Source organism: Carcharodon carcharias, chromosome 8, assembly GCF_017639515.1.
Source record: "Carcharodon carcharias isolate sCarCar2 chromosome 8, sCarCar2.pri, whole genome shotgun sequence".
NCBI classification, from domain to species: Eukaryota; Metazoa; Chordata; class Chondrichthyes; order Lamniformes; family Lamnidae; genus Carcharodon; species Carcharodon carcharias.
Genome location: NC_054474.1, coordinates 50,895,277 through 50,921,655, shown reverse-complemented (window position 1 = coordinate 50,921,655; position 26,379 = coordinate 50,895,277). Strand labels below are relative to the sequence as shown.

General features: G+C 41.7%; 1 protein-coding gene across 12 annotated transcripts in view; it reads left to right on the top strand.

The window, feature by feature from the left end:
• The first annotated feature begins 10,618 nt into the window (after nucleotides 1-10,618).
• Nucleotides 10,619-26,379, top strand: part of ankhd1 (ankyrin repeat and KH domain containing 1) — a 200,145-nt gene continuing 184,384 nt past the window's right edge. For 9 of the 12 annotated variants that reach the window (XM_041192973.1, XM_041192975.1, XM_041192974.1 and 6 more), the window contains exon 1: nucleotides 10,619-11,013. In XM_041192973.1, coding sequence (XP_041048907.1) covers nucleotides 10,828-11,013 — 186 coding nt within the window. In that variant the 5' untranslated portion in view covers nucleotides 10,619-10,827. The remainder of the gene's footprint in view (nucleotides 11,014-26,379) is intronic. The other 3 variants (XM_041192971.1, XM_041192972.1, XM_041192967.1) reach the window with 3 other exon arrangements.

The window sequence follows — 26,379 nt, the reverse complement described above, 5'->3', positions numbered from 1 at the left end:
CACTGCAGAGTTCCACAGACCTATTCAAGCAGCAGAATCATGTCTTGAGGACTCCACTAGTCTGCTTGTTGGGAGATCTGTTTGAGCCATGGATAAGAGTTTAGGGAAGTTTGATTCCCCAGCATGTGCATTCCTGAGAGGACCCCGGGGAAATTCCTTGCCCCCAAGAATCTAGTCTCTCACTTGCTGTGCATAAGCAAAGATTGGGGGAATGGAGCATTGCTGCAATATAAAAGTGTCATGGTGGCTGTCGGGAAAGTGGGCACTGATCTGCATTATGTACTGGTGATCACACATCAGTTACACGTTCATTGAGTGGAAGTCCAAGGAGGAAGTGATGGAAATGTTTACTTTAACAGCCAAGACATAAGTCAGCTGCATAATGCAAATAAACAGCAGACTGATTGATGTTATGGATCTCTCCTGTAGCATTCAGCTGGGTCTGCTGTGGCAGTTGGTTTCAGTTCTTGTTGAAGCAGGTGATATGATGTGATTGCCAGTTTGGAGAAGTGATGCCTTCGAATGCACTGCTGCTTAGGGAACTGCAGGTAGATCATCCTGAACTTATTTGGGATGGTAAGAATTCCTGAAAGCACAACTCTTTTTATTGGCTCTCCCTCCCACTACAGCACTGTTTCTCCTTCCTTCAGCTTCGAATGCTGCTCCTCCTTTTCTGCCTCGCTGAATTTCCAGAAGGACCCTCTCAAAGAAAAGAGTGTGGTGGAAAAATCCTTTAAGTGTTCAGGATTTTCTACGGTGGCTACAAGCACTTTAAAATCTTAAGTAGCAAAACATCATCACCTAATAAAAATAAAATGCCTCAAAAAATCTTCTTAAGTTTTACCTGAAAGCAGCACAGGATCCTCTTAAATAATGCTGAAAGTGGCCACATTACAATTTGTAGTACTCAGAGGTTGTGAGTGATAGTAAGAACTGATGATAGCAAGAGATTGAGATGAAAATAGTATCATGGGTCATAAATACATCATTTGATTCTGATTTGCATTTATTAATGAGGCTCCCATCTGTTTCTAGCAGGATGCTTTGACCTAGATCAAAGTGCACTGAAAATCAGGGTAAGCCGAAACCAAGCAGTAAGCCAGAACCTCAAAAATAGGTGTTATATTGATCCCACTACCACATTGTTTTTATAATGTAAACAGGGTGGGATGGGCATGAAATTGTCTCCAATAATTTTATAAGGCTTGAATTTTTCACATACAGTAATAACTGTGAGATTATTTAAAAAGGCAACAACAATGCTTAAAATAATTGTTACAAGGAGATTTAATTTCCTCTGGTACATTGCTTAGTATAACCTTAGATATTTGCATAAAATTGCTTTGTGCACTACTTTAACCATTTGTTCACATGCTTTTAGTATTGAATGCCACACAAATAATATATTTACATGAACAACTGCACCAGAAGGCATTAAACTCCAAGGTGGCATGAGCCTGGATTATGCATTCAACTCTTTGGAATAGGGTTTGAACCTATGTCTCTCTAAATCAGAGGACAGAATGCCACCGTGGAGCCATGGTGATGATTATTAACTTCTTGGGTGCAGTTTTCCATTGTGTTTGTATTCATTCTGTAAATTGAAAATGCTAAAATTACATCAAGATATTAAATAAAAAGTTAGGTTTAAGTTTAGGGTGTAACCTTTGACAGATCTGTCTGTTTCCAGCATCTTCTGTTTTAATATCAGAATTCCAGTATTTGTGGTCTTTTATTTTCCCACCTGTATTATGGACTGTATAGAAAGTGCCTGAATCAGTCAAAATTAACTACTGTGCTCAATCTGAATCATTGAATGATGGAAAATTACAGCACAGAAGGAGGCCTGTGTTGACTTTTTGAAAGATCAGTCATGCTTAGTCCTACATCCCTACTTTTTCCTCTGTGATACTGCAAGTTCCTGCGAACATACAAACAAGGAGCAGTAGGCCATTCAGCCCCTCAATGCTCCACCATTTAATAAGATCATGGTTGATCTGATAGTAACCTGAAATCTGCATCCCACTTACTGCCGATAACCTATCACCCGCTTGCTTACCAGGAATCTATGCACCTCTACCTTAAAAATATTCAAAGACTCTGCTTCCACCACCTTTTCAGGAAGAGAGTTCCAAAGACTCACAACCCCTTCCTTGTCCTCAAATACCTACTCAGCAATGTGCAGCTTGGATTCTGTCAAGATCACATGGCTACAGGTCTCATTACAGCCTTGGACCAAACATGGACATAAGAGCTGATTTCCACAGGTGAGGTAAGGATGACTGTCCTTGACATCAAGGCAGCATTTGAACAAGTGCAGCATCAGGGAGCCTTAGTAAAAGTGAAGTCAATGGGATTAAGCAGGAAAGTTGTCCACTGGCTGGTGCTAAATTTAGCACAAAGGAAGATAGTTGTGGTAGTTGGATGACAATCATCTCAATCCCAGGATATCACTACAAAAGTCCTCAGGGCATTGCCTAGGACCAGCCATCTTCAGCTGCTTTGTTGCTGATCTGCCCTCTATCATGAGGTCAGAAGTTGGGTTGCTCATTGATGAATGTATAGTGTTCTGTTCCATTCATCACTGTTCAGCTAATAAAGTAGTTCATGCCCACATGTGAAAAGATCAGGAAAATATTCCAGCTTGGGCTAAGTAGCAAGTAACATTGTTGTCATACAAGTTTTAGGTGTTAACCACCTCAAAGAAGAGTCTAACCATCCCCCCTTGACATTCAATGGCATTATTATCGTTGAATCCCCAACCGTCAACATCCTGGGAGTTACCATTAATAAAGAAGGAAAGAAAGACATGCATTTATAAAATGTTTTTCATGACCACTGGATGTCTCAATGTCTTTGCTGCCAAATAAGTACTTTTTTAAGTGTAGTCACGGTTGTAATGTAGGAAATGTGGCAGCCAACTTGCACACAGAAAATTCCCCAAACAGCAATGTGATAATAACCAGACAATCTATTCTTGGGATGCTGATTGAGAGCTAAATATTGAAATACTGACCCATCCTCACAGGTGGAAAGGACAAACATTTGGCGAAACTAGGCCTAATAAAATAACTATGTTGAATGAAGTTTGAGAGTGGGGTCAATTGTCTGTCCTGTTGGTTAGAATAGGGTGTGTAGCATGGCTGGAGAGGTGTAACTCCAATGGAGAAAATAGCTTTAAAATGCTGTAAACAGGAGAAAAGCAAGATTATCATATTAACAACACTCTAAACAATAGGTACTGTAGTGCTTTACTGAAGTTTCCAGCAGTGTTTATCCAGAGTTGGCTATTGGTTGGTAAACCGCGATAGAAGAAAAGATGTCCAAGCATGAAAGATGAGACAATATTTTGGCATGCTGTGTGCAGCAAAACTGTTTAAAGTGTGTCTGCTTAAAAATGTTAAATTACAAAGATTGTTTACAATTTTTGTGAATGTTTATTGAGGTATTTCAATAAAATTGCAGTGCATCACAAAGAACTGCACAGGGCCAACTCACTACAGAAAAAACCAGTATAGCCAATGTAAAAACAGAACAAAGTAGGATCAACATGAATGGTTGTACTAACAATGAGTGTACAATAGCAGAGTCAATTGCAGCAGCATTCAGAATTTAATGTTAATCCTAGGACTGCAAGCATTTTAGGATCATCACGGTGGTTATAAAGGTCAGTCCTGTAAACCCTGGGTTAAAATGCAAAAGTGTCCAAATATATCTGGTTTCTATGTGAACAGTGCACTGGGTAAACATGTGCCTTGTGTGATATTAAGCCATTCAAACCAGAAACTATCACATTCAGTCTGTGCAGAGTTAGTTGATCTCAGCTAAACTTGCAATCAGGATGTTAGAATTGGTATTGGTGATTGAGGTGGAAGATTAAAGAAAACAGCCAGAGTTTGCACTCCTGATCATTGTTGTCTCTCCTTTATGCTTGCACGAGTGGATATTGAGGAAAAATAGAATCAGGCTCAGGTGGTACACCCTCCATATTTAAATGGACTGCAAATACTCTTTGCTCCAGCTTCTTTGGGGAGGCTTGATGAAACTGTCTGCCAGCAACAGTCAGCAGTTTCAGCAGATAAAAGTATCAGGGAGAAAATATCTGATTTCACTACATTTCAGATCCAGGAAACAACAAATTAAACATCCTCTTGACAACTTGTGAATTCCAGAGTATTACAACTGAAGCTGCTTAGGAATGAAATGATCACCAATCTCAGTGGAATAATTCAGTTTGTATGATTACTTGTTTCTTATATAAACTGTATGTTTTATGATAACCTCTCCTGAGAAATTATATTAGTGTAATCAGTTATGGACCATAAATGAAAAATAAACAATACTTTTATGTTGTGTTAAATGAGGGTTTGTTCCGACCTTCTGCAGTCATATTTAGCTCTTAGCGGAATAAATTGATGAGAGAAAAATACTTCATGTATAAGCTCTTCAAAAATTCTATGGCAATATTACCTTAGAGTGCAGAAAATAGCAACCTTATGACAGTAATATGGTACATTTTGAGGTACAAAACAATTCTTTAATTCTGTAGATAGATTCTACTGTACAAAAAGGTCTCCACATATTGTAAAGCCAATGACATAATGCTCTCCTTGTGCCAACCAAGTAAAGTATGTACAAGAGGTTCTCAGACCTCACAATATCAGAACTACCTCAAAGTGTTCTAAGGAAACTAATTACTTTGAAATCCAGTGACTGTTTTTGCATTTTGCACACAACAAGAATTTACATTTCTTTAAAGGCCAGAAAATCTGAAGCGTTGTTAAGTGGGCAGGCTGGCTTCCACAGCAGATTCTTCAATTTGGCCTTCCATTAAGTGTAACTCTACACTGGAAGCAGAAGCTAAAATTTTTAGGGTTCATGTACATAGACATCATATGTTATTTGCTTAACTCTTTATTAGATATTTCAACATTTAATTATGATTTATCAAGCTTACTATCAGGATTACTTTGAGCAACTCAAAGACAGAAATAGTCTTAATTGGCTGACCAATCAAACAGTGATTTTGGCTCATGGATGTGAACCATCAGTGAGCACTGTCTAAGTAGGTGAAATTCTATTTTCTTGCTCCACCTTTCCTATATAAAAAAATCTCATGATATCACATCAACGATAAAACTTGGAAGAATTTTTTTCCTAGGTCTCACAAAGTTCATACACCATACACTTCATAGCTATCAAATAAAATCAGACACCCAGACTCAGTAAGGACAAAGAGAAATCCTGAGTGCTGAGATAAAATATTTCTCCAAACAAATCTTCATTTTCTCCCTTGAAAAAATAAATGTCTTCTAATTCTGCCCTCAGATCTCTCCAAGGCTATTACAGCCACAGGCAGATGCACAAATGCTATTGAATTGTATACCCTTATTTTTTTCCCTCTCTTTAGGTCTAAACCCAATCGCTACACAATACCACTGTGTCACTCTTGTGCTGGAGATAAAGATGCTTTGTTATGCTGCTCTCTTACACTTTGATGGTATAATTTGCTACACACAGCATTCATTACAATGCTATGTGTTTGTAACATGATCCACGTTCTAGTTATTTTTGAACCAACCATGAATCGACCATTAATATTGCACCATAACATGACAGAGATATATCATACTGGAACAACTTCCAGATGAACTACAAAACTTTAGCAAAATAGCCTCTAAATCCTTTCCATGCCTTTGGAACATAAGAATAGAGAAGTTAGAACAGGGAAACAAATTATTTGGTCCAATTAATCTCTGTGTTGATCTACCACATGAGCTTCTAGTCATATTTGCCCACTTGATCCCATATCCCTTTTCATTCATCAATCTTTTAAATATAATTTTGGATAGTGAGAGTTTCTGCCTCAACCACTAAACCTGGTAGTGAATCATAGGGTGGTATTTAATGGAGGTGACAGGGGTCTCACCTGCCAGCTTCTTTTAGGGAAGGCTCACCAAATTAAGTACAACTCAGGATTTGACAGGCCAGAGGCGGACCTTCCCTGGGATCAAGGTCGCCGGGGCGGAAGTCCTGCCTACTGGCAGCTCTACTGAACAGCTGTGCCACTGAGGCGGCAGTGGCTTCCTCTCTCCCTCTCACAGTCCCTCAAAATGAGGAGGGCACTAGCCATGGAGCCTGTGGCAACAGCTTGCCCGTGGAGTCTTTTAACATGGGGAGGCTGTTGTGCTGCAGCTACCACATGGTTCTGACTGACCAGGAGACTCTCCCACTCTTAGCCCCTGCTATAGGTGTATTGGAAGGATTTACAGGTTGATAATCAACATGTTTGGCCATGTTATGAACGTACCTTCTGTGGCCATCAGGTCCTAGGGTGGGACTCGGACCTGGGGCTTCTGGTTGAGAGGTAGGGATGCTACCCACAACACCACAAGACCTCCTCTGGAGATGGTGGCTGCTGCTGGTACAACACTCGCCCGAGTTCTAGGATCATGGATGGATGCAGACCATTGGTGAGTTGTGGTGCGGGAGGGGTTGCAGGGTGGGGTTATGCGGGTTAGGGAAGTTGGCAGCAAGGGCAGGGGGGTGGCTCTCAGCAGGCCCCTCCTTGCCCGATGCTGAGTCTGTCAATCAGGCATTGAGTGCCTTTGCACGAGGGACCTGCCCCCCGACCCTGGGAGCCAGCAAGCACCCCTGCACAGGTTTGTTTCTCATACTCCCTGCAGGGCGAACACCCCCCCACCGCGCCCCCCGCTCGGTTAATACCAGCAGTGGTGGGATGAGGCCCTTAAGTGGGCATTAATTGCCACTAAGGGCTTTAATTGGTGGTGGAATAGGAAGGTCCTCCACGGGCTGGCCCATTCACCATTAACTTAATTGGCAGGGTCCCCACCTATCAACAGCCTGATTAAATGCCCTCCCTGCCTCGAAACTCTCCAAGTGGAAGGACATTAAATTCTACCCATAAGGTTTAGTTGGCTGTGGAAAAGGACAAGGTGCAATCCAGAGTAAAAATAACTAATTGTTGCAGGGTCAATTTCAGTGGGGTGAGAACAGATCTGGCCCAGGAATCAAAGTTTAATGAGCAAAACTGTAACAAAAAAATTGGCTGCCTTGAAAGAGGAGTTGGTCCTGGAAAAGGGTGTGCATGACAGATGTCAGGGTTGATGATACAAGTGAGGAACAACTGAATATAGGAACTTCAGAGGGAAAGTGAAAAAAAGAAATAAGAGAAACAAAGAGAGAGTATGAGAATAGACTGGCAGCTAACATAAAAGGGAATCAAGAAGTTTTCTATAGGCATATGCATATAAAAGGGTAATAATGAAGGAGTTGATCGATCAGAGACTGAAAAGGGGATTTAGGCATGGAGGGAGAGGACATGGCTGTGGTACTAAATGACTACTTTGCATTTGTCTATACCAAGGAAGAAGTTGCTGCCAAAGTCATAGTGAAAGAGGAGGCAGTTGAGACACTGGATGGGCTAAAAATTGATAAAGAGGAGGCACTAGACAGACTGGCTGTACTTCAAATTGAAAAGTCATGAGGTTCAGATTAGATGTATCCCAGGATCCTGAGAGAAGGGTGGAAATAGCAGAGGTGCTGACCATAATCTGCCAATTCTCCTTAGATGCAGGAGTGGTGACAGATGACTGGAGAATTGCAAATATTATACCCTTTTTTAAAAAAGGGTGTAAGGGTAAGTCCAGCAACTACAGGCCAGTCAGTTTAACCGCAGTGACAGGAAAGCCTATACAAATGATAATCTCGGACAAAATTAACAACCACTTGGACAAATATGGATTAATGAAGGAAAGCTGACACAGATTTGTTAAGTACAAATCATGTTTAACTCATTTGCTTGAGTTTGTGGATGAGGTAAGAGGGTACATGGACTTCTAAAAAGGCACATAACAGGCTTGTTGGCAAAGTTAAAGTCCATGGAATAAAAGGGACAGTGGCAACATGGATAGGAAACAAGAGTAGTGGTAAACAGTTATATCAGACTGTATTTACAGGTTTATAGTGGGATTTCCCCAGGGGTCAGTATTAGGACCACCTCGTTTCTTGATCTATATAATTGACCTTGACTTGGGTGTGCAGGGCACAATTTAGATCTTATGAAATTTGGAAGTATTGTGAGCTGTGAGGTGGGTACTGTTAGGCTTTAAGAGGACATGGATAGGCTGATAGAATGGGTGGACATGTGGCAGATGAAATTTAATAGAAAGAAGTGTGAAGTGATACATCTTGGAATGAAGAACAAGGAGAGGCAATATGAAATAAAAGTTACAATTCTAAAGGGGAAGTTGGCGGAAGAAACAGAGAGACTTTGGTGTATGCACAAATCATTGAAAGTGGCAGGGCAAGTTGAGAAAGCATGTAACAAGGTATATGGGGCCCTGGGCTTTATAAATAGAGGCATAGATTGTAAAAACAAGGGGGTTGTGATGAACCTTTATGAAATATTGTTTTAGCCTCAACTGGAGTATTGTGTCCAATTCTGGGCACCAAACTTTGGAAGGATGTGAGGGCATTAGAGAGAGTGTGGAAAAGATATATGAGGTTGGTTATGGAGATGAGGGACTTAAGTAACCTGGAAAACTGTGGCTGTTCTCCTTAGAGAAGAGAAGGTTGAGAGGAGATACGATGGAGGTGTTCAAAATCATGAAGGGTCTGGACAGGGTAGATGGGGAGAAACAGTTCCCATTGGTGAAAGGGTTGAGAGCTAGAGAACACTGATTTAAGGAGGATGGCAAAAGGACCAAAGGCTACATGAGGAAAAACTTAACACAGTGAGTGGCTAGGATGTGGAATACACTGTTTGAGAGTGTGGTGGAGGAAAATTCAAATATGACTTTCAAAAGGAATTGGATAATTATTTGAATTGAAAAAGAATGCAGGGCTGCAGGGAAGGTAGACTATTTGAGTTGCTCTTGTAGCTAGCTGGCATGGACAAAATGGGTTGAATAGCCTCCTTCTATTCCATGAATTCCATATTCTCACAAAGTTGTGCGTAAATAAGCCTTTCTTCCCATCTGTTTGAAATTTCTTATATTTAATCCTGTATCTATGATTTCCACCCCCCCCCCCATTCTTGAACCCTAATACTGGAAAGTCTACTTCTTTTCACCCTATGCGATATTCTTGTTATTTTAAACACATCTATTTTACTGCCCTGTAATTTACATTGTCCTATTAAAAACGATCTATTTTTTCAAGTCTTCCATCATATTTGTTTTTCCTCCTGCCAAACAGCATCCTAATGAATCTGTACTGGATCCACTCTAAAGCTGCAAAATATTACCTATAACATGAGCCCAATGCTGCAGACAGTAATCTGACTGATGTCTTATTATGGTTTCTTTTAGGTTCGTCATTACCTCTTTGCTTTTATATTTGACACCCTGAGACAAAACATAGTATTCCATTAGCTGTTTTTACTGTTTTATCAAACTAAAGTTAATTTAAATCCCACCAAGACATGCCTCTCCTTATTGCTGTAATCTGCCCCAGCCCTACAGCCCTCTGAGAACTTTTCATTCCTCCGATTCTGGCCTCTTGTGCATTCCCAATTTTCTTTGCACTTCCCTATGGACGCTATGCCTTCAGCTGTGTCAGCCCTAAACTCCAGAATTATTTTCCTAAACTGCTAATCACCCCACCTCTAGCTCCTCCTTTAAGACACTCCCTAAAATCTGCCTCATTGACCAAGCTTTTGGTCATTTGTCCTAATATTTGTTTACAGTTTTTTTTCTGATAAGACTCCTGTGAAATTTAACTATGTTCAAGACACTATCTAGCTGCTTTCTTAAATGTTCTCTGAACCTATGCACTCAAATTCTTTTGCTCTTCCACAGCATCAAGCTTGCTTGTATTTGGATAAGCCTAAGGCCCTAGCAACGTGACAGCAGCATAACTTTCATAGTGTTTGCATTTGATAAAAGCACTGAAGTGCTGGATCTTTACAGCTTAAAAACTTAAAGACTGACTTTCCAATTATGGGCTGGTCACCTGTAAATCAACATTAACAGAATTTATCACTGGTCTGTGACAGATGTAAAAGAGAAAAGGTAGATAAATAAACGTAAAGATGCATTTAAACTATGACTTCCTGTGGCGCATTTCGGAACAGCTTTGAAGAATGTAAAATCACCTAGACTTCCCCCATGGGGCGGGATGCGCTATTGCGCAATCATGGAATAGTTTTTGTAGAAAAATGAGCGTGGTTTCCTTCAAATCTGGACTTGATGTGTGGACACAACTGCTTTTCGTAGCAGCAATAGGCTCTCAGAGGGGCAAACATAACTGGTAAAACTAAAAACTGATTAAATTAAAATCCTAACGTGCAGAGAGATATTATTTATGAGCTTGTTATGAAGTGGACAGGTAGAGACTCAGCTGTGTAAATGAATCTTTGTCCCACACACAAGGCGTGCGCCACCACCTCCCCCCCACCTACATCCGGGTCTTTCTCTAGGAGACATCACCGTCCAACCTAACCTGATCCGAGCCCGCTAGCCATTTGATTGACAGCCGCAGCAGCCAATGGCCAATCGGTTTTGACGCCGTTACGCCGCGCAATGGAACGTTAGTCGCGCATTCTGGCCAATCAGCATCGAGCGGTTGGGGAGGGGCGGGGGCCGGATGTGCACCTATCAAGTTAGTCGGAGCAAGCGCACAGAAGTTAATGGTTCGGGTGGACTAATATTGGCGGGGCCTAGTCTGTCTGTGAGGCGCGGGGGCTTTCGCTGTTCGTCGCCCAAGTCAAACTTTACATCGGGAAGATTAAAAGACGCTGAAATCCCCACAGCTTCTAGTCAGACTCGGAGGCGCCCGACACGGTAAGGATAGAGGGCCAAGAATATGCAGAATGAAGTGATAGCGGAGAACCGAGCGTTGGACACGATGACAGACGGCTTTGAAGACGAAATAGATTCTGTGACCGCTGCCGTCAGCACTAAAGTTCGCATTTTAGAGCCGACACCCGGGGATCGCCTGGATTTCAAACTGGCTGTGCTTTCCGGCAGCGAAGAGGATGAGGTTTCTGAGGTAAAGTGACCCTCACTTCACCATCGCCACTCACAGAGCTGCTCTTTTAGTCAATCATTTTAAGGTGTTAATACGCGGCCCCCTCTCCTCCTCTTCTCCCCCGCAATCACCCCCCTCCTCCTTCGAATAGGAGGCTTGAGAGCTGTAATGTCGGTGGCGGTGCGCACAGATCCGGGTCTAAATTTGTAATACGAAGCCGAGGCTCGGGCGGCGGAGCCGGCTGAAACGGTAGGCCGGAGATTTTTTGGGGGGAGGGGGGGAATGGTGGAGAGGGGGGGGGGGGGGGGGGGGGAGAGAAAGGGGAGCCGGAGTGCCGAGTGCGCCTGCGCGATGGCCGCTTTGCATCACGGGAAGTGTAGTTTCGACGATTGACTGGGAGTTTGAAGGGACTCGGAGGAGAAGCTGGACCCGGACTACAACTCCCAGTGAGCCACACGGCCCTCTCGATGCTTGGTTTTTTTTGGAATCCAGAAACTAGTTCTGGCCTGAATTGTCCTGAAGCCACTAACCCTTTTGAATCACTATATATAGGTTAATATAGGCTGAGCCATCAAGGGCCGCCCTTATCAGATATTTCCCATAATATGACCGCATCGAATAAGATGCAATCAGCTGCACAATATATTAACTCAGTAATTTTTTCAGCCCCATTTTCTGTAAATGTGTTTTTCTTACGTACATTTGACTACGAACGAAGTTGGAAGACACCATATTATCCCCATTTACCCTAGGAAGCGTTTAACATAAGGGAAATGGGCATAGTAGGTCTTTAGTTCCTAAATGCTGTCTCCGTTCGCACAAATCTAGTCTTTCGGGCCTTGTCACATGATGTAACCTCCGAGACGAAATATGGTTCTAGTTTATATCTCAATTACAGTTCCAGATTGATTTTGATGCGTTACCAGATGAGCCTGACATGCCTGGTTTCACTGGAGAAGAGATGGTATTTGGTGTGTTGATGTGTGACAAGTAGAATGTCTGTTTCATATGAGGGAACAGATAATGCCAGTTCTATTTTACAGGTTTTTTTTTGTTTGGGCAGGGGAAAATTTGACAGCATTTAAGATTTTGGTGCAAATATGTTACCTTTAGGCAGCATAGTAGTAATGTTCTTAGCCTGCAAAAACACACCTATTTAGATTCAATTACAGCGATGAACAAAATATTTTCAGAATGGATACATGAAAATTAGAGCAAAAAGAAATGTCACAGTTGTCTTTAACTTCAGCTCTGGAAATTTGTTTCTTTATTTTTTATGATCAACAGATTTGGGTATCATAAGACCGTAAGACGTAGGAGCAGAAGTAGGCCATTCATGATAGCATAAAGAAGCAGAAAAGTTAAAACTAACATGAAGAATTTTGGTTAAAAAATACACAGGTACAAAATTGAGCTAATTGGCCTGGTCATATTTCTTGTGTTCTTGGTTGAATTGTGTTCCAACTGAGTTGTAGGAAAGAAGAGGGGTCATAAAATTGATTATTCTCGATTGACATCAAATTGTATATGACAATTAGATAACTAAATAATTTGTGCAGAAAATGATCTGTTACTAGGGATTACAGTGGTAATAAAATTTGATCAGCGTTTTGCTGTCTGAACATTTTGATTATTCAGTCTCATGGAAATAAATATGATTATCATAATCAGGTAATAGATAATTTAGGTATTTTTGGATTTCTTTTAAATAAACGTTGTTTACATTTTGAAGATACCAACTAGTTGGATTTCCTGAGCAGCTGACGGCCCCCTGTTTCTTGTCCAATTGGCTGTTTATTATTTGTGAGCTGAAGATAATGAATGTTGGCACATAATTCAGCCCTGTCCTGTCACAGCAAGACATAATTCCTCCCTTAGCCTCTGCACCTAGTGAATCCTCATTCTTAAAGTCATAATACTCCTGCAACTGTTGATTAGTTCAATCACTCCCTCACTTTCACCTCTTTATCCTTCTGCCCCAAGTTAAACTTTCACATGTTCTCACTCTGCTTTTCTATGATATTGCCCCATCTTCACTCCTTCAAGACCAAGGTGTGCAGATTGCGTGTACCTGCTGCACAGCTACTTTAGCCATCCTCAGATGTGACTACCGCATCAAGTGCAATCAGATTTCACTTTTCTCTGCCAAAGTCTATCAGCTCCTTTCTCTTGCCACCTCACCCTTGAACAATAAGTGCGAGTAGCTAATAGAAAACTTTGGCACTAAAATTGAGATAATTTGTTCAGCTGTCTCCTATGCTGCAGCACTCCTCCCTCTCCCCACCCTCCTCACCAAGCCATGCCAAACTTTTCCTTCTCATCCTGAACTTGCACATTGACCCCAATCCCATTGTACTATTGACCAACCATGCAGCCTTTGTGACCCCATGTTTCATTCTCACTGTTTTTAGTTTCTTTCTCGCATACTATCAATGTTCCTTTTCACAGTGGCCTTTTCATCACATGTTTTTGAAAGAAAACAACCTTGGACAATCTGCCTTTCCAAACTACTTCCCCTCCAACTTCCTTTCCTCTCCAAAGTTCTTGAATGTATTGTGGCATCCAAGTTTCAAACCATGTTACCTGCATCGTTGTATTTGAATCTCATCAGTCAGTTTTCTGTCCTTGTGCAGCATTTAAATAGCTCTGACCAAAGTAAAAAATAGCACAATGAGGTTGCAGTGAACATAATCCCGGCTTCAACTTTTTTAATGGCCTTTAAAATGGTTGATCACGCCATCCTGCTTCATGACCTCCTTATTCAGCTCAGTGCAGCTACCTTTATTGGCCCCACTCATCTATCCAATCGTAGCTAGAGCAGCTCTAGAAATGAGCATAATCCACCCTGTTGCCTCCAGAATTCCCAGTGATCTACCCTTGGCCCCTCCTCTGCCTCATTTATATCCTGCTCCTTGGTTACCATTTGGGGAGAGAGAGTCAGGTCTCAAATACATTGATTTTACTCAGATCATCTACTCCATCACTTCTCCTGACCCTTCCACTGTTTCTATGTTGTGGGAATTGTCCACTATCCAGTTTTTGCTTATTTGCAATTTACTTCAGTTAAATGTTGGGAAGACCAAATCTATTATCTTTGTCCCCTGCCACAACTCTGTACCCTTGGTACTGATTCTGAACCCCACCATCTCCAATTTCTGACTGGGATGTTTGCATCCTTGGTGTCTGATTCGACTCTGAGCTGGGTTCTCAATTCCATTATTGTCTCCATCAAAGGCTGTCTGTTTCTACCTGCATGACATAGTCCATGTGTCCTTGTCAGAGCTCCCTCCTGCTTAAGACCTCACCTATACTATCATTACCTCCAGACATGACTGTTCCAGTTCTGTGCTGGCCTTCCTCCCATCATCCATGCTCTGTAAACTTCAGTTCTTTGATTCTGCATCAAGGACCACTTGCCCTTCTTGACTTTTTGTTCTTGCTGATCTGTGTTGGCTTCCAGACTCCAATGCCTTAAATGTCAGGATGGGAATTTTATATTTCAGATCTTTTCATGGTGTTACCCCCTTCTTATCTCTGCAACCCTCTGGACTTGAAGTCCCAATAGAACTTGCTAATCCTCTGCTAATACTCTTGTGCATTCCCTTCCAACCAAAAAAAAAACATTTTGCCCTAACTTCATTTGCAGTACTGCAAATCTCCTGGGAGGAGATTGGAAAAGGAGGGTGGCGGGTGCAGAATCAGTACCAAGGATACAGAGTTGTGGCAGGGAACAAACATAATAATTTTGGTCTTTCCAACATTTAACTGAAATAAATTGCAGATGACCAAAAACTGGATAGTGGACAATTTCTCGCAACATAACAGTGGAAGGGTCGAGAGAAGTGATGGAGTGGATGATCTGAGTAAATGTTGGTGCATGTGGGACCTGGCGGCGTGCGTGCACTCGTTTTTTCTTTCTCCCTCCCCAAATGGTAACCAGGAGCAGGATATAAATGAGGAAGAGGAGGGTCCAAGGGTAGATAATTGGGAATGATCTTTCTAAGCCTCATGCATTGAATTTACCTCCCTGAATGCTTCCATGTCTTTCTCCTGTAAGCTCTACCTCTGAAGAAACCTTTGATCCCCTCACTTAATATCTCCTTTTACTCTGTGTCCATTTTCTTTCTGTTTAATCCCTCTGTGAAGTGCCTTGGGACTTTTTGTTTCCTTTAAATGTGCAATGTGAATGTAAGTTGTTGTTTGCATAGGGCACTTTCCAGCAGAAGAACTGGATAGCTGTCAGCAGCAGATACGTTGACCAACTGCTGCCCTAGATAAGATCAGCAAACTGAAGAGATCTGGAATCATCTGGGCTTGCGTCTTGGTATCAATGGCCTATTAAGCCAATTAGGGAGCTGATTTGGAGAAATCTTTATTTTTTACTGCTCTTCGTAAATCTCCAATTCAGCTGGTGTTTGGTGGGGTGATAGCAGTCAGGATTTTGCACAGTTGCTCTGCAGCTGAGTGTTCTGTAGTCAGTCCTATGGAGACTACTCCTGGTCTTTAAAATATTTGTGGTCTTGATGATAGGACGGGCTTTTGAGTGACTGGCAAGGAAAGTTTCTATTCCGTGGCATCAACAACCCTTCAGTTAGACCAAGTACATGAAGGTTGGCTAGAACACTACAGTACTTTATTAAAGCTACAGCTTTTTGGTATTTGAGAGTTTTTGCTACACTGTGGACATCTGAGAGATTTTGGGGGTGAAATGACGGTATCCAATGTTGACACAGTCTCAGTGCCGCAATGCATTTATCAAGACAACTGATTTTCATCTCCATAAAACTGCTCGTCCCTATCCTTAACTTATCCCTGCTGTATTATCCCTGGCTTTTTTCCTGTATTGGCTCCTTGTTCCTCAGCATGTTGGTTTCAAAATCTCTGCCTGCGAATTTCTATGTGCAATTTCATCTATGTAATCCATTTCAAATTCTGGTCTGAACTCTGCTTTTGCAATTCTGGACCAGTGTGGTCACTGCATCATTGGTGACAACCTTCAGCTATCATGTCCTGAACTCGAGATTCATGTCATCTTATGTTCTTAATCTCCAATTTTGCTGTCCATTCTTACCTTCCATTCTTGTAGTGCCAAGTACTCTGCCTTTGTTCAGATCTGTCCTCTTGTGCCCCCTCATTTATGTCCATGCCTGCAATTGACTTGGCCTACACTTTGGAACTCCCTCCCTAAAGTGTTGTAGAGTCACATCTTCCTTTTAAAAAAAGATAACAAGGATTCCTTAGTTAAAATGTTGCTCCTTATGCGCAGTAGAGTTTTCCAACTCAACATAGTTCTATCTCCTGATGATGTAATAGAGTGCCATCTCTCCAAGTTTGTTGATGACACAAATTGTAATTTCATGTTCCTGTCTACAAAATAAAAATCATTGATAGATTAAATAAGTAGGTAAAATAGTGGAGATGGATTTCATTTCTGCCAGAAAAAGACGTTTTTTTTAAATGATCCAAAGAGATTTATGAATCTATGTACACAGATAACTAAAACCTAGTAGTTAGATCCAATAAATAAGCTCAAAGCTAGTGGAATGTTAACCCTTTAGAGGGGTGGAAAATAAAGGGGAGGAAGTTTTGCTGCAGTTGTACAAAGCCCTGGTTGGATCACGTCTGGAGTATTGTGTGCAATTCTGGCATTGCAACTTAGGAAGACTATATTGGGCTTGAAAGGATTGCAGTGTAGAATCACCAGAATGTTACCAGGGCTCCAAGGGTTAGATGATGAACAGCGATGACAAGATTGACTTAGATTATATTTCTTTGGTTAGAGAAGGTTAAGGGGTGATTTGATTGAGATTCTTAGGATTTTGAAAGGAATGGATGGGTTAAGAGGTCAATTACCAGGGGGCATAGATTTAAGATGATTGCTAGAAGGATTAGAGGGGACACGAGGAAAAACTTTTTCACTTAGAGGGTAGTGTGTGTCTGGAGTTCACTGCTTGAATTGGAGGTTGAGGCTAAAATGCTCAACTCATTTAAAAGGTACCTGGATCTGCACCTGAAGTGCTGTAACCTGCAAGGCCACAGGCCAGGTGCTGGGAAGTGGGATTAACATAGGCTGCTAGTTTCATTTTTCCTCCTTTTTTTGGCTGGCGCAGGCACGATGGGCTGAATGGCCTCTTTCTGTGCTGTAACTTTTCTGTGGTTCTAAACATTTCATGCTGGTGTGGGGAATCTAGGATAAGGACATATAACCTTAAAATCTGAGGCAGGTCATGCAGGTGATAAATTAGGAAACACTCGTTCACAGAGTGGTAGAAGTGTGGCATGGGGTCTCATTTTTAAAAAAGAAAAGCAAATATTAACTCAATTAGTTTTAAATCTGATATTGATAGATTATAAAGAGATGAATCCCAGGCGGGTGATGGAGTTAAGATACAGAGGAGCCATGGTCTTATTGAATGGCAGAGCATGTTTGAGGAGTTCAGTGTTCCTGTTCATAGTGGGTAAATGTTAGTGCTAATCCATCGAGACTGGAAGGTCCCTGTTTTGATTTTTGACTGGTGCTACTTTAGCTGATCTCAGCAGGGAGAAACATTTTGATTAGCACTATTATCAGCAATGCAACAAAGCTTGTGAGGTATAAAATTAGCCAAGATTTCAGTAGTTCCTGTTGAAAAGTGAGCATCCAACTGAAAAGAGGATTGGCCTTGGTTGCAAGGCTCTGCATTTTGAAATAATCTGCCAATATTCTTTAGACTTGAAATTAAGTACTATTGGATAAGGTACTTGTGGGTTACTAGAACCTGTGAAATGATACCCCAGCAAGAGTCAAGCAGCCTGATGAAAGGGAGACAAAAACAAAAGTTTATTTGAAGTATGAGCAGGAGCATTTTCAGGCAAGATGGGTAGTTCATCAAAATTTTAAATGTACATATAATTTCATTTCGCAATCAGTCATTTAGTCTGGGTCATTTAGTTTCCTTCTGACAATGCTGAAATCTGCTACCTCATTCTCTGTTCCTGCTCTGCTATACAAAATCTGGGACTGAACAGAGGATAACCTACCATTTCTCTAACTGGCCTATCTGAACATTATGTACTTTGCTCACCTTAGAGCAAACTTGTGCGGGCTTGATGAGTAAATACACTGGTGCAGTCAGCCATGGAACTACCCTGGAGGTTCCTGGTTCGACCTTCAGGTTTTTTTCGCCAAGTTACCTGAACTCAGTCAGATAGGTGTTGGAAATGTTGCAATTGACCAGTTCACTGGGCAACACGAGTGGGGGGAACAAAAATCAAGGTTTCCTACCTTGAATGAGCCCAATAATAATTAGTGCCTTCAGGAGAGATTCTTACTGAATGAGCCCAATAATAATTAGTGCCTTCAGGAGAGATTCAAAGGTAGAAAAAGAGTCTTGATTCAATTTCCTGTTCATTGAAATTAAGCTAAATGCGGGTGGTATTTAAATTGAGATGGTTTAATTTGGGCTGCAGCAATACTAAATAGTCATTGCAAACCTGTGTCTGAATATATTCTTTCCTTTGTTTAGATAAGCAACATAAGACAGCTTTGAGAGAAGTCCACGTACAAATGCTGAACAAGACTGTCATGTCTGACATTGTATTTATATTACAGCCTTGATTTCAATGTTGCCCATATGTGTCCACAGTATGTTGAGTATCATGTAAAGCTTTTTTTAACCCCATGCACTGATGGAGGCAAAACAGCGGCAGTATAAATAAGCTGCAGTATGTTACTGCTTTTCTGGCTGCAGGTGGAATGAGTTCTCAGTTTAGTGGCCAGAACATTTGAAATCACAGTTGTGATCTTTAAACTACTTGTGAATCTTAATGTAAAATGATTGGTACAAGAAATGATTCTCCTTATAAACCAGCTGCAGCCTGTGAGAGCTCTTGGAGAGTATTGCAATTCCATGCAGCCACATCTGCAGTATGTGTTTGTATCTCAGAGCGTTAGCTCCCAGTGTTGAGCCCTAGGTGTAGACATTGCAGGGCATCAGGGAGAATGAGAGTTACCTGTACATTTTGAAAGAGGAGGGAGTCACACCCCGTGGATCTGGTTTGTGGTCGTGGACAGGAGGGTGTGACTGGGAATCATATAGTAAGAGGACCCTGATGTAGTACTGGAGGAGCCTCAAATTCTTCAGTTACCAGGATCTGGCTGTCTGTGTGGATGAGGCCAAAGTTTGTGGGGTGGTTGAACAAACTAACCATGGCACTGTGGTAGAGGAGGCTACCAAGTTTGTTTTGGGGGCCGGGGGGTGGGGGGCAAGGCAAAGGAATGTAGTACTAATTACCTGATCCATATGGCAATTTGCACAGGGTCAAACAGATGAGTGCTGAATGTGTGCCTCAGAGTGGCATGGAAAATCAGGGTTTTGGCTCATGGGGCATTGGCACCAGGAATGGGGGAAGAAGGGCCATTCTGTTGAAATGAGCTCCACTTAAATTATGCTGAAATCAGTGTCCTGGCATATAGAATAACTAGGGCTGTAGATAGGCCTTTGAATTAAAAAGTCAGGGTGGGTGTAGTGTTCAGGTAAGGGGAGATTTATAAATTTACAGCAAAAATGCAAGACCCGAGAGCAGGGTAGCAATTTGAGTAAAGATGAGCAGATGTAACAGGAAGAGACAGAGTTTAGTGCATCAGTGAATAAAGTCAAGTCAGCAAAACAAAAGTTGAAATCCAAGGTACTTTATCTAGTTGTATGAATTATTTGTAATAAGATTGATGAATAAAGGAACAAATAGAGATATATAGGTGTGATCTGATGGCATTTCAGAGACTGGGTTGCGTAGTCACTAAGGTTGGGAATTAAATATTTCAAGGAATTTTGGCACTTGGAAAGATAAGCAAACTAGAAAAGGAGTGGCGTGGAAGCCCTGATAATTTTTTTTTATTGATTCATGGGATATGGACGTTGCTGGATAGGCCAGCATTTACTGCCCATCCCTAACTGCCCCTGAGAAGGTGATGACCTGCCGCCTTGAACTGCTGCAGTCCATGTAGTGTAGGTATACCCACAGTGCTGTTAGGGAGAGAGTTCCAGAATTTTGATCCAATGACAGTGAAGGAGTGGCGATATATTTCCAAGTCAGGGTGGTGAGTGGCTTGGAGGGAAACTTGCAGGTGGTGATGCTCCCATGTGTCAGCAGCCCTTGTCCTTCCAGATGATAGTGGTTGTGTGTTTGGGAGGCACTGTCTAAGGAACTTGGTGAGTTCCTGCAGTGCATCTTGTAGATTGTCCGCACTGCTGGCGTTGTATGTCAGTGGTGGAGGGAGCGACTGTTCCTGGATGAGGCGCCAATGAAGTGGGCTGCTTTGTCCTGGATGGTGTTGAGCTTCTTGAGTGTTGTTGGAGCTGCACTCATCTAGGCAAGTAGGGAGTATTCCATTACAATCCTGAATTGTGCCCTGTTGATGGTTGACAGGCTTTGGGGAGTCAGGAGGTGAGTTACTTGCTGCAGGATTCCAAGCCCCTGACCTTCTCTTGTAGCCACAGTATTCATATGGCTAACCCAGTTCTGTTTCTGGTCAATGGTAACCCCAGGATGTTGATAGCAGAGGATTCAGCGATAACATGAATGTCAATGGGTGATGGTTAGATTCTTTCTTGTTGGAGATGGTCATTGCCTGGCACTTGTGTGGCGCGAATGTAACTTGCCACTTGTCAGCCCAAGCCTGGATATTGTCCAGGTCTTGCTGCATTTGGACATGAACTGCTTCAGTATCTGAGGAGTTGCAGATGGTGCTAAACATTGACAGTTATCAGTGAACACCCCCACTTCTGACATTATGAAGGAAGGAAGGTCATTGATGAAGCAGCTGAAGGTAGCTGGGCCTAGGTAGTGATGAAATTAGGCACTGTGATACAGGAGCCATTCAAGTGGGTGGAGCAAAAACAACCATAATCGTAGGATGGGACAGTATAGTGAGGGGGACATCTGCTCAGGGCTGGAGTAGAACTTCTTGTGGGAGGGCAAGGATCCAGTTGTCATGGTCTGTGTAGGCACCAGTGACATAAGTGAAACTAAGAAGGAGGTTCTGCATAGAGTTTGAGGAGCATTAACTTGAAAAGCAGAACCTTAAAGTTAATAATCTCCTAGGTTATACCTGAGCCATGTGCAAGTCAGCATAGGGCAGATAAGATTAGAGAGATGAATGCATGTCTCAAAGAATGACGTGGGTGAAGTGGGTTCTGGTTTGTGGAACACTGGCACCAGCGTTGGGGAAAGTGGGATCTGTACCGTTGGGTGGTTGACACCTGAACCTTGCTGGGATTGGTGTTCTAATGAGCTGCATAATTAAGGAAGTAGAGAGCGTTTTAAACTAATTAATGGGAGGCATGGGGCCAAATTTGGCAAGATGTGATAAACCACAGAGTAGAGAAGGCAAGAAAGCAAGGTATTAATATGGGGAGTGATAAACAGAACTTGACGGGAAGGGATAGAGAATACAAATCTAACAGTAAGACAGCAGTCAAGGCTAGGGTTACAAAAATAATAAAAGGACAAAACTAAAGGCTCTGTGTCTGTACGTAGCATTGAAACAAAACAGATGAACTGAGCGCAAATAGAAATAAGTATGACCTGGTAGCCATTACAGAGACACGGCTGCAGGTTGACATAGATTGAGACCTGAATATTGAAGGGTGTTTAACTTTTAGGAGGGACAGGAGGCTAGGAAAAGGTGGCGGGGTGGCTCTGCTAATTAATGATGGTATTAGCGCAACAGGGAGAGATCACCTAAGTTCAGAAAACCAGGATGTAGAAGCAGTGTGCTTTGAGATGAGAAACTCCTGTGGGAGTAGTGTACAGGCCCCCTAATTTTAACAACATGGTAGGACAGAGTTTAAAGGAAGAGATAATGGGAGCTTGTCAGAAAGGTATGGTAACAATCATGGGGGATTTTAATTTACACACAGACTGGAAAAATCAGATGGGCAAAGGTAGCCTAGATGAGTTCCTAGAATATTTTCCAGATAGTTTATCAGAACAGCATGTTCTGGAGCCAACCAGAGAGCAGGCTATACTAGACCTGGTATTGTGCAATGAGATAAGATTAATTGGTAACCTCAAAGTGAAGGCACCCCTGGGTAGCAGCGAATCCCTGGATTTGGGGAAGGCACTATTGGAAAATAGAAAATAAACAGGAAAGGATTAGGTAAATGGAGTGTTCGCCCTCTAGAGTGTGCAAATGGAGGCTTCATCGTCGATAATAAGGAAATGGTGAATGAAATGAACAAATATTTTGCTTTTGTCTTCACGATCGAAGATATAAAAACATTCCAGTAATAGCTATAAATCAGGTGGCGGGGAGAGAGGAACTTGGTGAAATTATAATCACTAGGGAAGCAGTAATGAGCAAATTGATGGAACTGTGGGTTGACAAGGCTCTGGACCCAGATGGACTTCATCCTAGGGTTTATAAAGGTGGCTAATGAGGTAGTAGATGTGTTGGTGTTAATTTTCCAAAATTTCTTAGATTCTGGAAAGGTTCCATCAGATTGGAAAGTAGCAAACACAACCCCTCTATTCAAGAAGGGAGGGAGGCAGAAAACAGGAAACTAAAGGCCAGTTAGCTTGACATCTGTTGTGGTGAAGGCGTTGAGTCGATCATTAAAGAGGTTATATAGCTGGGCACTTGGAAAAACACAAGGTAGTAGTCGAGAAGATGGTATTGTGGAAGGGAAATCATGTTTAAACAATTTTAGAGTTCTTTGAAGGACTAACATGTATTGTGGATAAAGGGGACCCTGTAGATGTAGTGTACTTAGATATCCAGAAGGCATTTGATAAGGTACCACATCAAAGGTTATTGTGGAAAATAAACGCTCATGGTGTAGGGGGTAACATATTAGCCTGGATAGAGGATTGGCTGGCTGGCAGAAAACCGGAGTATGCATAAATACGACTTTGTCTGATTGGTAGGTTGTGACTAGTAGGGTCCTGCAAGTATCTGTGCTGGGACTTCAACATTTTACAATTTGTATCAATGACCTAGATGGGAGTGAAGACGTGGTAGCTAAATTTGCAGATAAAACAAAGATAGGTAGGAAAGTATGTTGTGAAGAAGACATAAGTTTGCAGACAAGTATAGATAAGTTGAGTGAGTTGGCAAAAATCTGGCAGATGGAGTATAATGTGGGAAATGTGAAGTTGTTCACTTTGGCAGGAAGAATAAAAAAGCAGAGTATTAAATGGAGAACGACTGCAGAGTTCAGAGGTGCAGAGACCTAGGTGTTTTCGTGTTTGGGTCACAAAAAGTTGGTATGCAGGTACAGCTTTGTAGAGCTCTGAGATTCAGAGGGACCTGGCTGTCCTAGTGCATGAATCACAAAAGGCTAATATGCAGGTATAGCAGGTAATTAGGAAAGCTAATAGAATGCCATTGTTTACTGTGGGGGGGGGGGGGGGGGGGTGGGGGGGGGGGGTGGGGGGGGTGGGAATTGAATATAAAAGTGGGGAGGCTATGCTTCAGTTGTGCAGGACCTTGGTGAGACCACACCTGGGGTACTGTGTACAGTATGGGTCACCTTATTTAAGGAAGGATGTAAATGCATTAGAAGCAGCTCAGAAGGTTTACTAAACAAATACCAGGGATGGGTGGGTTGCCTTATGAGGAAAAGCTGGACAGGCTGGACTTGTATTTACAGGATTTTCGAACATTAAGAGGTGACTTGATTGAAACATATAAGATCTTTGGTGGGGGGGATCTTGACAGGCTAGATGTGGAGAGGATGTTTCCTCTTGTGGGAGAATCTAAACATGGGGTCACTGTTTAAAAATAAAGGGTTACCCATTTAAGACAGAGATAAGAAATTTTTCCTGAGGGTGGTGAGTCTTTGGAATTCACTTCCTGAAAAGACAATGGAAACATGAGAGCATTTGTTTTAAAAGCAGAGGTAGATTCTTGATAAACAAGGTGAAGGGTTATCGTGGAGGTTAGTCAGATCAGTCATGATCTTATTGAATAGCGGAGAAGACGAGAAGGAATCTCGTTCATTAAAGTGATAAAGATCTTAGCTTGGAATATCAGGAAGTAGAATCGATATGGGTATAGGTAGAAAATAATAAGCAGCAAAAAACATTGAGGGTAGTTTACAGGCCCTGTGAAAGTAGCTATACCATTGGGCGGATTATCAATGAAGAAATGAGAGGAGCTTGTAACAACAGCAATGCAGTTATCTTGGGGGGAATTTAATCTTCCCATACACATTGGCAAAAGTGATCTAGAAGATAAGTTCACAGAATGCATCTGAGACGGACAGTTTCTGAGAACAATACATTGTGGAACTGAACAGGAAAGAGGCTATATTTAATTTCCCTTATGTAATGAGACAGGGTTAATTAATCTCATTGTGACCCTCTGGGAAGAGTGATCATAATAGAATTTCACTGAATTGGAGAGTAACTCTGAAACTATTTTAAGTAAAACCAATTACTTAGGTATGTGGTGTGAGTTGATTAAGATAGATTGGGGCATTAGATTAAAAGGTATGACATAAGATAATTAATAAACATTTAAACATGTGTTTCATATTTAATGAATTTGCATTCTATTTATTAATAATTCCACTGGAAAAAATATCTATTCCTGGGCCACTAATGAGGTTACAGATAGTACTAGACTCTTTAAAAAAGAGGCTTATAATGTTGCATAGAAGAGTAGTGTGTCTGATTTGCGAGTGTTTTAGATACTAGCAGAGAATAACCAAAAAATTTGCTAGATGGAGAAAATAGAATGAGAATAAACTAGCACGAAGTGTTAAAACAGATTGTAAGAGCCTTTGAGATTGTAAAAAGGAAGACAGCAGCCAATGGATCCCTTAAGGGTTGAGGCAGGAAAGAGTATAAAGGGGAATAAGGAAACAACAGAAACATTAAGCAAATATTTTGTATCTCTTCACAATAGAAGACAAAAACCATAGTAATATTGGGAAACCAAGGTTGTGATGAGAGTGATGAACTTAAAATAATATTATTAAAGAGAAAGTACTGGAGAAATGAATGGGACTAAGAGCTGACAAATCCCCTGGACTTGATGGTCTACATCCTAGGTGTCTGGAAGAGATGACTATAAAGTGGATCCACTGGTTGTGATCTTCCAAAACTCCCTGAGTTCTGAAACAGTATCAGTGGATTGGAAGCTAGCAAATGTAACACTGCTATTTGAGAAAGAAGGAAGAGAGGCAACAAGGAACTAGAGGCCTTTGAGTCTGACATCACTTATTGGAAAAAATACAGAAAACCTAAATGAAGGATGTGATAAGTGGGCATTTAGAAAATCAGATTAGTCAGAATCAACATGGTCTTATGAAAGAGAAATTGAGTTTGAAAAATTTGTGTTTTGAGGATGTAACTAGCAAGGCAGATAAAGGGAAATCGGTGGATTTTTAAAAAAACATTCAATAAGTTGCCACATGAAAGGCTGTTACATTAGTTAAAGGTTCATATTAGGGATACTATAGCACAGATAAGAGGGTTGGTTAAAGAACAGGAAACAGGAATAAACAGGTCATTTTCAGGTTGATAGGCTGTCAGTATTGGGGAGCTGTAAGGATTAGTGCTGGGGCTGTAGCTATTTACAATCTATTTTCATGATCCGTTGTTGCCAGCATTCTTCCACCTACGCGAGATGATGGACAAGCAGCAAATCAAATCCATTGTGGACATGGTACCTTAGTATGCTGCACTTTTGCTGATGGCTGAAGAAATCAATCGGCGAGGCAGGTTCTGCTGCAAGTGCCATATATGAAATGGTTATCATGTGTCTTTGTGGGTGTTTGTTTTTGGTGTTGGCACCTGTTGCCTTGCCATTGATTGGCATGGTGACACCAGGTCAGCTAATGATTCCCAGGTGCGATAATTGATGTTTAGGGCCTTGATGTCATGTTTTCAAACATCCTTGAAGGGGAACTTTGGGTGCCCTACTGGTGTTTGGACTCTAGCTATCTCGCCATAGAGAAGTCCTTGGGTATGCGCCCATCTTCCATCCCGAGACGTGCCCGAGGCAGCAGAGTCACCTCTGATTGATGAGTGCCAGCATGCTTGGGAGATTTGGCTTTGAGAGGACTGTCACATTCCTGATCCATGAGATGCCCAATATGTGCCTCAAACTGAGATGACTGTTGAGCTTCCTTTTTTAATAGCTGTAAGTCGTCTGTGTTTCACAGCCATAAACAAGATGCTGAGAACATGGACCTCATAAGCCAACACCTTGGTCTTAAGAGTCGGAGTGAAGTTACTCCATGCACTTTTCATGAGCCAGCCAAAGCTTTCCCTACGCGTGTATTAAGTTCTGCATCAAGAGACAGATTGTCACCTCGGACGAAGCGAGATATTATTTAGAACAATCAACTCTGGAGATGTGGAACCCTGCCCCCTGACCATGGTTTTCTTGATGCTCAT